At 47.3% G+C, this 14,224-nt stretch overlaps 1 protein-coding gene across 1 annotated transcript in view; it reads left to right on the top strand.

Annotated features, from left to right (window-relative positions):
- The window catches only part of sobpa (sine oculis binding protein homolog (Drosophila) a), a 35,342-nt gene that overhangs the window by 1,903 nt on the left and 19,215 nt on the right, over nt 1-14,224 (top strand). The window contains exon 2 of the mRNA XM_039009090.1: nt 10,827-10,898. Coding sequence (XP_038865018.1) covers nt 10,827-10,898 — 72 coding nt within the window. The remainder of the gene's footprint in view (nt 1-10,826; nt 10,899-14,224) is intronic.

The following is a 14,224-nucleotide window of genomic DNA, read 5'->3' as shown; positions in this document are numbered from 1 at the left end:
CACAGTTCCAATTCAGAGCTGATGGTAGCCAGAAAACAGCAAAAGTCTACATCAAGTACAATGTACATCTTTCACTTACTACTGTGAATTCCAGTTCTATGTCAGCCTTAACAGATAAGTGATTATCAAGGAAGTGGTAATACAATTAGAGACCGATCAAATAGCATTCCTAGCCAGTTTGTGGCTATAGGATGTGCTGTGGTGTCAACAAGATGTTCCTGACCATCAAGACTCTTATGGGGCCACAATTACAATTGGCTTTATGTTGACTGAGATGCAGTAATTCCATCTGGAAAAACAAGGTTTAAACTTTGCACCTGGTACTAAATCAAATCTGACCCTGAAAGTGTTCATGGATTTTATATTATTCATAGTATTCATACCCCTTGACTTATTCCACATTTTGTTGTGTTACAGCTTGAATTCAAAATTAATTATCTCACCCATCTACACACAATACAATAATGACAAAGTGGAAATCTGTTTTTCGAAATTTTAGCAAATTTATTGAACATTAAATACAGAAATATCTAATTTACGTAAGTATTTATACCCCAGAGTCAATACATGTTAGAATTACCTTTGGCAGCAATTACAGCTGTGAGTCTTTCTGGGTAAGTCTCTAAGGGCTTTGTACACCTTGATTGTACAATATTTGCACATTCTTTAAAAAAAAATCTTAAAGCTCTGAAAGTTGGTTGTTGATCATTACTAGACAGCCATTTTCAAGTCTTGCCATAGACTTTCAAGCTGATTTAAGTCTAAACTTGGTAAGAGATTCCAGTGTATATTTGGGCTTCTGTTTTAGGTTTTTGTCTTGCTGAAAGGTGAATTTGTCTCCCAGTGTCCGTTGGAAAGTACACTGAACCAGGTTTTCCTCTTGGATTTTGCCTGTGCTTAGCTTCTTTTTATCCTAAAAAACTCCTTAGTCCTTGCCGATGACAAGCGTACACATAACATGATGCAGCCACCACCAAGCTTGAAAATATGAAAAGTGGTACTCAGTGATGTGTTATGTTGGATTTGCCCCAAACATAACACTTTGTATTCAGGACTTAACGTTTATTTCTTTGCCACCTTCTTTTGCAGTTTAACTTTAGTGCCTTATTGCGAACAGGATGCATGTTTTGGAATATTTTTTATTCTGTGCAGGGTTTCTTCTTTTCACTCTGTCATTTAGGTTAGTATTGTGGAGTAACTACAACGTTGTTGATCCATCCTCAGTTTTCTTCCGTCACAGTCAATAAACTATGTAACTGTTTTAAAGTCAACATTGGCCTCATGGTGAAATCCCTGAGAGGTTTCTTTCCGCTCTGGAAATTGAGTTAGGATGGACACCCGTACCTTTGTAGTGACTGGATGTATTGATACACTCTACTCACTCTACTCAGCAAATTGAATGTAGTCTATCACAGTGCCATCCGTTTTGTCACCAAAGCCCCATACACTACCCACCACCTTTATGCCCTCGTTGGCTGGCCCTCACTACATATTCGTCGCCAAACCAACTGGCTTCAGGTCATCTATAAGTCTTTGCTCAGCCTTATCTCAGCTCAGCTATATTTCACTGGTCATCCCCAAAGCCAACACCTACTTTGGCCACCTATCCTTCCAGTTCTCTGCTGCCAATGACTGGAACGAATGGCAAAAGACACTGAAGCTGGAGACTTATATCTCCCTCACTAACTTTAAGCATCAGCTGTCAAAGCAGCTTACCGATCACTGTACCTGTACACAGCCCATCTGTAAATAGCCCACCCAACTACCTCATCCCTATATTGTTATTTTTTTGTTGTTGCTCTTTTGCACCCCAGTATCTCGACTTGCACATTATCATCTGCACATCTTTCACTCCAGTGTTAATGCTAAATTGTAATTATTTCGACACTATGTGCTATTTATTGCCTTACCTCCCTAACCTTACTACATTTGCACACACTGTACATAGATTTTTCTATTGTGTTATTGACTGTACGTTTGTTTATCTCATGTGTAACTCTGTGTTGTTGTTTTTGTCGCATTGCTTTGCTTTATCTTGACCAGGTCGCAGTTGTAAATGAGAACTTGTTCTCAACTGGCCTACCTGGTTAAATAAAGGTGAAATAAAAACATTTAAATAAATAAAAATATGACCAGTTCTTAGACGACCAGTTCTTATAGCCTCTAGCGGTACCCTTATCCTACTCCTCCTCTGTTCCTCTGGTGATGTAGAGGGTAACCCAGGCCTTGTAGCCCCCAGTACTACACCTATTCCCCAGGCGCTCTCATTTGTTGACTTCTGTAACCGTAAAAGTCTTGGTTTCAAGCATGTTAACATCAGAAGCCTCCTCCCTAAGTTTGTTTTATTCACTGCTTTCGCACACTCCTCCAACCCTGATGTCCTTACCGTGTCTGAATCCTGGCTTAGGAAGGCCACCAAAAATTCTGAAATTTCCTACAACATTTTCCGTCAAGATAGAACTGCCAAAGGGGGCAGAGTTGCAATCTACTGCAGAGATAGCCTGCAGAGTTCTGTCATACTGTAGTGGTCTGTGCCCAAACAGTTTGAGCTTCTACTTTTAAAAATCCACTGTTGCCGCTTGTTATAGACCTCCCTCAGCCCCCAGCTGTGCCCTGAACACCCTATGTTAATTGATTGCCCCTCATCTATCTTCAGAGTTCGTACTGTTAGGTGACCCAAACTGGGATATGCTTAACACCCTGCCCGTCTTACAATCTAAGCTAGATGCCCTCAATCTCACACAAATGATCAAGGAACCTACCAGGTACAACCCTAAATCGGTAAACATGGGCACCCTCATAGATATCCTTCTGACCAACTTGCCCTCTAAATACACCTCTGCTGTCTTCAACCAGGATCTCAGCGATCACTGCCTCATTTCCTGCGTCCGTAATGGGCCCGCGGTCAAACGACCACCCCTCATCACTGTCAAACGCTCCCTAAAACACTTCGAGCGAGCGGGCCTTTCTAATTGACCTCGCCTGGGTATCCTGGAAGGATATTGACTTCATCCCGTCAGTAGAGGATGCCTGGTTGTTCTTTAAAAGTGCTTTCCTCACCATCTTAAATAAGCTTTCAAAAAATGTAGAACTAATAACAGATATAGCCCTTGGTTCACTCCAGACTTGACTGCCCTTGACCAGCACAAACACATCCTGTGGCGTACTGCATTAGTATCGAATAGCCCCCACGATATGCAACTTTTCAGGGAAGTCAGGAACCAATATACACAGTCAGTTAGGAAAGCAAAGGCTAGCTTTTGCAAACAGAAATTTGCATCCTGTAGCATTAATTCCCAAAAATTTGGGGCACTGTAAAGTCCATAGAGAATAAGAGCACCTGCTCCCAGCTGCCCACTGCACTGAAGCTAGGAAACACTGTCACCACCGATATATCCACAATAATCAAGAATTTCAATAAGCATTTTTCTACGGTTTGTTTATCCCATGTGTAACTCTGTGTTGTTGTTTTTGCTTTATCTTGGCCAGGTCGCAGTTGTAAATGAGAACTTGTCCTCAACTGGCATACCTGGTTAAATAAAGGTGAAATAAAAATAATACACCATCCAAAGTGTAATGAATAACTAAACTATGCTCAAAGGGATATTCAATGTCTGTTTTCACATTTTTATCCATCTACCAATAGGTGCCCTTCTTGCGAGGCATCGGAAAACCTCACTGGTCTTTGTGGTTGAATCTGTGTTTGAAATTCACTGCTCGATTGAGGGACCTTACAGATAATTGTATGTGTGGGGTACAGAGATGAGGTAGTTATTCAAATATTATATTTGAGATTCTTCAAAGTAGCCACCCTTTGCCTTGATGATAGCTTTGCACACTCTTGGCATTCTCTCAACCAGCTTCATGAGGTAGTCACCTGGAATGCATTTCAATTAACAGGTGTGCCTTGTTAAAAGTTAAGTCCATATTATGTCCAGAACAGCTCAAATAAGCAAAGAGAAATAACAGTCCCATCATTACTTTAAGACATCAACGTCAGTCAATGCGGGACATTTCAAGAACTTTGAAAGTTTATTCAAGTGCAGTCACAAAAACCATCAAGCGCAATGATTAAACTGGCTCTCATGAGGATCGCCACAGGAAAGGAAGACTCAGAGTTACCTCTGCTGCAGAGGATAAGTTCATTAGAGTTACCAGCCTCAGAAATTGCAGCCCAAATAAATGCTTCACAGAGTTCAAGTAACAGACACATCTCAAAATCAACTGTTCAGAGGTGACTGCGTGAATCAGGCCTTCATGGTCGAATTGCTGCAAAGGAACCACTACTAAAGCACACCAATAATAATAAGAGACTTGCTTGGGCCAAGAAACACGAACAATGGACATGAGACCGGTGGAAATCTGTCCTTTGGTCTGATTAATCCAAATTTGAGATTTTTGGTTCCAACCACCGTGGGATGCAGAGTAGGTGAATGGATGATCTCTGCATGTGTGGTTCCCACTGTGAAGCATGGAGGAGGAGGTGTGATGGTGTGGGGGCGCTTTGCTTGTGACACTGTCTGTGATTTATTTAGAATTGAAGGCACACTTCCCCAGCATGGCTACCACAGCATTCTGCAGCAATACGCCATCTCATCTGGTTTGAACTTAGTGGGACTATCATTTGTTTTTCAACAGTACAATGATCCAACACCTCCAGGCTGTGTAAGGGCTATTTGACCAAGAAGGAGAGTGATGGAGTGCTGCATCAGATGATCTGGCCTCCGCAATCCCCTGACCTCAATCCAATTGAGATGGTTTGGGATGAGTTGGACCACAGAGTGAAGGAAAAGCAGCCAACAAGTGCTCAGCATATGTGGGAACTCCTTCAAGACTGTTGGAAAAGCATTCCAGGTGAAGCTGGTTGAGAGAATGCCAAGAGTGTGCAAAGCTGTCATCAAGGCAAAGGGTGGCTACTTTGAAGAATCTAAAATATGGTTACTGTCACGTCCTGACCATAGAGAGCCTTTATTTTCTATGGTGGAGTAGGTCAGGGTGTGACTGGGGGGTGTTCTAGTTTCTTTTTTCTATGTGGGGTTCTAGGTTTAATTTTCTATGTTGGTGATTTGTATGATTCCCAACTAGAGGCAGCTGGTAATCGTTGTCTCTAATTGGCGATCATATTTAAGTAGTGTTTGTTCCTACCTGTGTTTGTGGGATATTGAATTTTGTATTTTGAGTTAGTGCATGTGCACCTCTGTAGTCACGGTTCGTTGTTTGTTTCTTGTTTTTGTTTGATAGTTTCACTTTAATAAATTATGTGGAACTTTAATCACGCTGCGCCTTGGTCCGTCTCTACAAACGATCGTGACAGAATATCCCACCACAACAGGACCAAGCAGCGTGTGCAGGAGGTAAGGACATCCTGGACTTGGGAAGAGATAATGGCAGGAGACGAAAGCCTTCCATGGAAGCAGACGCAAGCGGTGAAGGAAGGACAGCGACGACGCCGGGGTTCGTGGCCACGACGCAAGCCCAAGAAGCAGCCTCCCCCCCCAAAAATTGGGGGGCACACGGGGTGGTCGGCGAACTGAGTCAGAGACCGTCGAGGAGTTATTGGATAAATTGGAGGAGAGTGAACGGAGGGGAGAGTTAGAAACCTTCGAGGAGTTGTTGGATAAATTGGAGGAGAGTGAAGCGAGAGAGCTGTTGGTTTGGCGTAGTATGCACGGCATTCGCCCTGAGGAGCATGTTAGCCGTCCGATGCCACCTGTGCCAGCTCCCCATACTCGTCCTGAGGAGCGTGTCATTTGTCCGGTACCATGTGTGCCGGCTCTACGCACCAGGTCTCCAGTGCGCCTTCACAGCCCAGTACGTCCTGTTCCTTCTCCTCGCACTCGTCCTGAAGTGCGTGTCACCAGTCCGGTGCCACCTGTACCAGTACCACGTATCAGGCCTCCAGTGCGCCTCCCCAGTCCAGTACGTCCTGTGCCGCCTCCCCGCACTCGCCCTGAAGTCCATGTCACCAGTCCGGTACCGGCCCCACGCACCAGGCTTCCTGCGACGATCCCCAGTCCAGAGCTTCCCGCGACAGTTCCCAGTCCAGAGCTTCCCGCGACAGTTCCCAGTCCAGAGCTTCCCGCGACAGTTCCCAGTCCAGAGCTTCCCGCGACAGTTCCCAGTCCAGAGCTTCCCGCGACAGTTCCCAGTCCAGAGCTTCCCGCGACAGTTCCCAGTCCAGATCTTCCCGCGACAGTTCCCAGTCCAGAGCTTCCGGTGACAGATCCCAGTCCAGAGCTTCCGGTGACAGATCCCAGTCCAGAGCTTCCGGCGACAGATACCAGTCCAGAGCTTCCGGCGACAGTTCCCAGTCCAGAGCTTCCGGTGACAGATCCCAGCCCAGAGCTTCCGTCGACGTTCCCAGTCCAGCGCTTCCGGCGACGTTTCACAGTCCGGAACCTCCAATGACGGTCCACAGTCTGGAACCTCCAACGACGGTCCACAGTCCGGAACCTCATGAGACGGTCCACTGTCCGGAACCTCATGAGACGGTCCACTGTCCGGAACCTCATGAGACGGTTCACGGTCTGGAACCTCCTGAGACGGTCCACGGTCCGGAATCTCCTGCGACGTTCCACGGTCCGGAATCTCCTGCGACGGTCCACTGTCCGGAACCTCCTGCGACGGTCCACGGTCCGGAACCTCCAGCTCCAGGGCAGGAGCCTTCCTCTGCGCCGATGCCCAGTCCGAACACGGCGTCCAGTCCAGCTCCATGGCAGGAGCCCTCCTCTGCGCCGATGCCCAGTCCAGACATGGCGTCCAGTCCCGCTCCATGGCAGGAGTCTTCCTCTGCACCGATGTCCAGGCCAGGGTCGGTGTCCAGTCCTGCTCCATGGCAGGAGCCTTCCGCGGCATCTAGGTCCAGTCCAGGCACAGTGTTCAGCCTGGGTCCATGGCTGGATCCGCAGGATGAGCGGGTTCTTCGGCCCGCACCAGAGCCGCCACCAAAGAGGGTTGATCCTCGAGCAGAGCGGATTCTTCGTCCCGCACCAGAGCTGCCCCCGATGCTGGCGGATCCGCGGGATGAGAGTGTTCTTCGTCCTGCACCAGAGCCGTCACCGACACTAGACACCCCCCCAACCCTCCCTTTTGGTTTCAGATTTGCGGCCGGAGTCCGCACCTTTGGGGGAGGGTACTGTCACGTCCTGACCATAGAAAGCCTTTATTTTCTATGGTGGAGTAGGTCAGGGCGTTACTTGGGGGTGTTCTAGTTTATATTTCTATGTGGGGTTCTAGGTTTAATTTTCTATGTTGGTGATTTGTATGATTCCCAACTAGAGGGAGCTGGTAATCATTGTCTCTAATTGGGGATCATATTTAAAAAAATATATATATATATATATTTTTAAATTTTTTTACCCCCTTTTTCTCCCCAATTTTCGTGGTATCCAATCGCTAGTAATTACTATCTTGTCTCATCGCTACAACTCCCGTACGGGCTCGGGAGAGACGAAGGTCGAAAGCCATGCGTCCTCCGAAGCACAACCTAACCAAGCCGCACTGCTTCTTAACACAGCGCGCCTCCAACCCGGAAGCCAGCTGCACCAATGTGTCGGAGGAAACACCGTGCACCTGGCCCCCTCGGTTAGCGCGCACTGCGCCCGGCCCGCCACAGGAGTCGCTGGAGCGCGATGAGACAAGGATATCCCTACCGGCCAAACCCTCCCTAACCCGGACGACGCTAGGCCAATTGTGCGTCGCCCCACGGACCTCCCGGTCGCGGCCGGCTGCGACAGAGCCTGGGCGCGAACCCAGAGACTCTGGTGTAGACCACTGCGCCACCCGGGAGGCGGGGATCATATTTAAGTAGTGTTTGTTCCTACCTGTGTTTGTGGGATATTGAATTTTGTATTTTGAGTTAGTGCATGTGTACCTTTGTAGTCACGGTTCGTTGTTTGTTTCTTGTTTTTGTTTGATAGTTTCACTTTAATAAATTATGTGGAACTTTAATCACGCTGCGCCTTGGTCCATCTCTACAAACGCTCGTGACAGTTACTACATGATTCCATATGTGTTATTTCATAGTTTTGATGTCTTCAATATTATTCTACAGTTTAGAAAATAGTAAAAATAAAGAAAAACTGTTGAATGAGTAGCCACGTCCAAACTTTTGACTAGTATAGTATATATAATTCCATTTTGACATTATGGGGTATTGTGTATGGGCCAGTGTCACAAAATCTCAATGTAATACATTTTAAATTCAGACTGTAACACAACACAATGTGGAAAAAGTCAAGGGGGTGTGAATACTTTCTGAAGGCACTGTGTGTCACAGTGTGACAAAATTGTTACTGCTAAACAAAGACCAATAAGACTAGTGGATACAGATGAAAAAGTAGCCCTAGTTCAATGTTTCCATAAGATACAGTATTTATCTCAAAAGCCACTATCTTAAACATTCTCTGCCAAACATGCTACAGTTTAACTCTCTCCCTTAACCATAAACTGAAGGCCTGTTTGCTACTTGAAACATTTCTACTGTTCGTTCTTTCTTTTCTCCCTCCTCTCTCGTCTGCTTGAAAAAGCAAGAAAGAAAAAAAACACCACACAATGTGCCCTTGTGAGAGATCATACCTCAGAAAATCCAACAGTCTGACAGTGTTTCCTTCATCTTGTGCCGCTTTAATGTGCACCATGGTAAAATAAGCCACAGTAAGTAATCAAGGAGATACTTGGTGGGATAGGGGATAGTGCAGGGTAAGAGCAGGGGAGAAAGGAATGTATACAGCAATAGGCTGCCTAAGCTGTAAAAACTGAAACCTGAGCGTCTGCACAGGATCAGATATCAAGGAAGGTAGGGGGAAATGAAATCGGAGCAGTGGGAGAAAGTCTGGGCTAGGAGAGTGAAGGAGGGCCCACTCAATGAGACTTTTATTATGGTGTACTGTGACCTACTCTGGTTTCTGCCCAAGGTATCGGATTCCTCCTGCTCGCCCCTACCTTTCACTTCTTGCTAACTGAAGGAAACAAGCTTTTGTATTAAATAATATCATTATTCTAAACTGCTAAAGTTTTTTCTGTTCAAAGTTGAACATCGGCAGCAAGTCAGTGTTTCGCAGAGCTGTGATTGGGGTTGAATGGTGGTATTTTGTGACCATTTCTTATATTAAAGTTTGTTCATACTTCTGTTTCTACATTGATCACTTTTGATCTCTGTTGATTCAACTGATTAAGAGGTTGATGGTTAGTTGAATCATGTGTGTTAGTCCTGGGCTGGAACAAAGTCCTGTAGGACCAGGGTTGAAGGACACTCTGTAGGACAAGCCTGATAAATTGGATAGCCATAGAAGAGGTTTAGTCCAGCCCAGAGAGTTTGCACATTTGCAATAAACAGTTGACTATCAGTGACCAGACAGCACCATAGCACTGCCTCCCTCCTCATCAAGCCTGTGTGCTTCTTTCATGACCTGCCATACAGATTGGGTTCCACTCACTTTACCACTCCCTCTTTCTGGAAGTGGCAGGGTGACAGAGGGGACAGGGAGCAAAGACGAGGGCAAACTTTCTTGAAGACGGAGAGAGACAGACAGATGACCGTTGCTGGCTTTGTACCCTTTCATTTTGTTTGAGTAATGTGATCCAGTCACATCTGAGTCAAACAAGCACTTAGTCAATGGGCAAGCAAGAGTCAATGTTCTTCTGTAACATGTAAAAACCTCAGAAGTGGTTGAAAGAAGTAGCGCAGCAGAATCGAACCGAGACAATAGTAGGGACTACAAACTCTTTCATTGAACCTGTCTCATGCAAACTTCAATTGACCTTTTGTGTTTGATGTCTTAGATTTTGTTTTCACTAACTATTGATGTGTTTATATCTTTTGATTTCCATAAGTATTGATATTGACTGGTGATGAAACTCAGACATTGTGCCTTTTCATGTTATGTTGTTGTGAGTGTAGTGACTAAGAAGTCTCAGTGAAGTGGTGGATATGACTCTCAGCATCCTTAGTGACACCTAGTGACTGGAATATTCAACTGCTCTAGAGGGGCAGAAGGCAAACATTTTTTAAAGGACGGCTGATTTTGCCTTATTTTAGATTTGGTATATTAAGACAGGGTTTCCCAAACTTAGTCCTCGGGGTGGTTAACTCATTGAAATTTGGAGCTATTGGAATTTGAACATATTGTCCCATGTACATTGTGTAATTTACGGATGGTCCCTAACTAGCCCCATAGGGATATTCAAAGTCAACCCAAATTTACCACAGGCATTACCATCGGGTCTCGTGCAGCTGCACTCCGAATTGATGTTGGGGTAACTCACCTCACCCTGAACGAATGTGTTGGACCAACTGATTGTAATGAATAACCTCACTTAAGGGTCTGGTCATCCCTGCTAAAGACTGGCAGTATTATCAATGGATGCTTAGGAAACTTTTGAAAAGCAAATCATCGGTTAGGGCATAGATTACAAATGTCATAATGAAAACAAAATTATTATTGATTTGACATGATGTTCGCTTTAGTAGATGTGGTATGAATATATACATGATCGGCATGTGAAGCAGCTAGCCTAGTATTGTCTCAGTCTGTTCTTGGTGTAAGATATAAGTATATTATCAGTGCTTATATTTCTAAAACATTGCCTTTTTTCTTTGGCTAAATGTTACTTGTATATCATGCCTTGTGATTCCACGTCTGCAGTTTTTGATTCTGAGCTGATGTTATAACTGATGTTGATTACGCTTTCATGTAATGAAATTACCTCCCTGATCCAGTGGTATTGACAGGGCAGCCCGTAATTGACAATTAAATGCTTGATTGAGTACTATTTGATTGACAGTTCAATGCCAGAATGTAATGAAATGACTCGTGTCTCATCAGGTTCGAGATGAGCGGGCCCACCCATGGGCAGGAAAGGCGGGTGATCTCCATGGCAACCCGCCCTACTCCATGGTGAGCCCCCTTGTCCGTGTGAGACAATAGTGCTACTCTGAGCCATATATATATGTATTTATTTATTTTTATTTAACCTTTATTTAACCAGGTAGGCTAGTTGAGAACAAGTTCTCATTTGCAACTGACACCTGGCCAAGATAAAGCAAAGCAGTTCGACACATACAACAACACAGAGTTACACATGGAATAAACAAACATACAGTCAAAAATACAGTGCAAAAATCTATATCCAGCATGTGCAAATTAAGTAGGATGAGAGAGGTAAGGCAATAAATAGGCCATGGTGGCGAAGTAATTACAATATAGTAATTAAACACTGGAATGGTAGGGTGTGCAGAAAATGAATGTGCAAGTAGAGATACTGGAGTGCAAAGGAGCAAGATAAATAAATACAGTATGGGGATGAGGTAGATTGGATGGGCTATTTACAGATGAACTATGTACAGGTGCAGTGATCTGTGAGCTGCTCTGACAGCTGGTGCTTAAAGCTAGCGAGGGAGGTAAGAGTCTCCAGCTTCAGAGATTTTTGCAGTTCGTTCCAGTCATTGGCAGCAGAGAACTGGAAGGAGAGGCGGCGAAAGGAAGAATTGGCTTTGGGGGTGACCAGTGAGATATACCTGCTGGAGCACGTGCTACGGGTGGGTGCTGCTATGGTGACCAGTGAGCTGAGATAAGGCGGGGCTTTACCTAGCAGAGACTTGTAGATGACCTGGAGCCAGTGGGTTTGGCGACGAGTATGAAGCGAGGGCCAGCCAACGAGAGCATACAGGTCGCAGTGGTGGGTAGTATATGGGGCTTTGGTGACAAAACGGATGGCACTGTGATAGACTGCATCCAATTTGTTGAGTAGAATGTTGGAGGCTATTTTGTAAATGACTGTCACACCCTGGCCTTAGTTATCTTTGTTTTCATTATTATTTTAGTTAGGTCAGGGTGTGACATGGTGAAGTATGTGTTTTGGTTTGTCTAGGGGTTTGTAGGTTTAATGGGGGTAATGTCTTGTCTAGGTGTTTGTATGTCGATGGCTGCCTAGATTGGTTCTCAATTAGAGACAGCTGTGGTTTATTGTCTCTAATTGGGAGCCATATTTAAGGCAGCCATGGGCATCATGTGTTTGTGGGTAATTGTCTATGTTGAACGTTTGTTGCTTGTCTGTGCACTCACGTTATTTAGCTTCACGGTCGTTTGTTGTTTTGTTAGTTTGTGTATAGTGTTCGTTTGGTGTTTTCGCTCTTTTCAAAATAAAGAGAAGATGTATTTTGCACACGCTGCGCCTTGGTCCACTTTCTCTCAAGAAGACGAACGTGACAGAATTACCCACCAACCATGGATCAAGCAGCGTGAGAGAAACCAGGACTCGTGGACATGGGAGGAAATATTGGACGGAAAGGGACCCTGGGCTCAACCAGGAGAATATCGCCGCCCCAAAGCTGAGCTGGAGGCAGCGAAAGCAGAGAGGCGGCGATATGAGGAAGCAGCACGGAAACAAGGCTGGAAGCCCGTAAGTCAAACCCAAAAATTTCTTGGGGGGGGGGCTCTCGGGTAGTTTAGTTGGGTCAGTCGAGAGACGTGAGCCAACTCCTCCTGTTTACCGTAAGGAGCCGGTGAGGGCGGATTTGGAGGAGAGTGACGCAGAGACAGTAAAGGAGTTAATGGAGAAATTGGAGGAGAGAGTTATGAGGGATGTATTGGTTTGGTGCATGAGGCACGGCATCCGTCCGAACGAACGTGTTGGTGAGTTAATGTCACCGGGAACAGCTCTCCATACTCGTCCTGAGGTGCGTGCTAGCCGTCTGGTGAAGACAGTACCTACAGCACGCACAAAGCCTCCTGTGCGTCTCCAGAGTCCTGTGCGTCCTGTTACTGCTCCCCGCACAAGCCCTGAGATACGTGTTCCCAGCCCAGTACCACCAGTGCTGGCACCACGAATCAAGCCTCCTGTGCGTCTCCAGAGCCCTGTACGCACTGATCATTCTCCCCGCACTCGCCCTGAGGTGCGTGCCCTCAGCCCGGTACCACCAGTCCCGGTACCACGCACTAGTCCTATAGTGCGCCTTGAGAACTCAGTGTGCCCTGTTCCTGCTCCCCGCACTAGCCTTGAGGTGCGTGTCTCCAGTCCGGTACCACCAGTTCCGGCACCACGCACCAAGCCTCATGTGCGTCTCCAGAGCCCTGTACGCACTGTTCCTTCTCCCCGTACTCGCCCTGATGTGCGTGCCCTCAGCCCGGTACCACCAGTGCCGGTACCACGCACCAGGCCTATAGTACGCCTTGAGAGTCCAGTGTGCCCTGTTGCTACTCCCCGCACTAGCTTGAAGGTGCGTGTCTTTAGCCCGGTACCTCCAGTTCCGGTACCACGCACCAGGCCTACAGTGCATCTCAGCCGGCGAGAGTCTGCCGTCTGCCCAACGGCGCCTGAACTGCCCGTCTGCCCAACGGCGCCTGAACTGCCCGTCTGCCCAACGGCGCCTGAACTGCCCGTCTGCCCAACGGCGCCTGAACTGCCCGTCTGCCCAACGGCGCCTGAACTGCCCGTCTGCCCAACGGCGCCTGAACTGCCCGTCTGCCCAACGGCGCCTGAACTGCCCGTCTGCCCAACGCCGTCTGAACTGTCCGTCTGCCAAGCGCCGCATGAACTGCCCGTCTGTACTGAGCCTTCAAAGCCGCCCGTCTGCCATGAGCCTGCAAAGCCGCCCGTCTGCCATGAGCCTTCAGAGCCGTCCGCCAGACAGGAGACGCTAGAGCCGTCCGCCAGACAGGAGCCGCTAGAGCCGTCCGCCAGACAGGAGCAGCCAAAGCCTTCCGCCAGACAGGATCAGCCAGAGCCTTCCGCCAGACAGGATCAGCCAGAGCCTTCCGCCAGACAGGATCAGCCAGAGCCTTCCGCCAGACAGGATCAGCCAGAGCCTTTCGCCAGACAGGATCAGCCAGAGCCGTCAGCGAGCCAGGACCAGCCAGAGCGTCATCCAGCCATGACCAGCCAGAGCCGTCATCCAGCCATGACCAGCCAGATCCGTCAGCCAGCCATGAGCAGCCAGATCCGTCAGCCAGCCATGAGCAGCCAGATCCGTCAGCCAGCCATGAGCAGCCAGATCCGTCAGCCAGCCATGAGCAGCCAGATCCGTCAGCCAGCCATGAGCAGCCAGATCCGTCAGCCAGCCATGAGCAGCCAGATCCGTCAGCCAGCCATGAGCCGTCCAGCCAGGATCCGCCAGAGCCGTCCAGCCAGGATCCGCCAGAGCCGTCCAGCCAGGATCCGCCAGAGCCGTCCAGCAAGGATCCGCCAGAGCCGTCCAGCCAGGATCCGCCAGAGCCGTCCAGCC

Source organism: Salvelinus namaycush, chromosome 15 (genome assembly GCF_016432855.1).
Source record: "Salvelinus namaycush isolate Seneca chromosome 15, SaNama_1.0, whole genome shotgun sequence".
Lineage (NCBI taxonomy): Eukaryota > Metazoa > Chordata > Actinopteri > Salmoniformes > Salmonidae > Salvelinus > Salvelinus namaycush.
The sequence above is the reverse complement of the archived record's forward strand: the minus strand, read 5'-3'. Positions and strand labels throughout refer to the sequence as shown.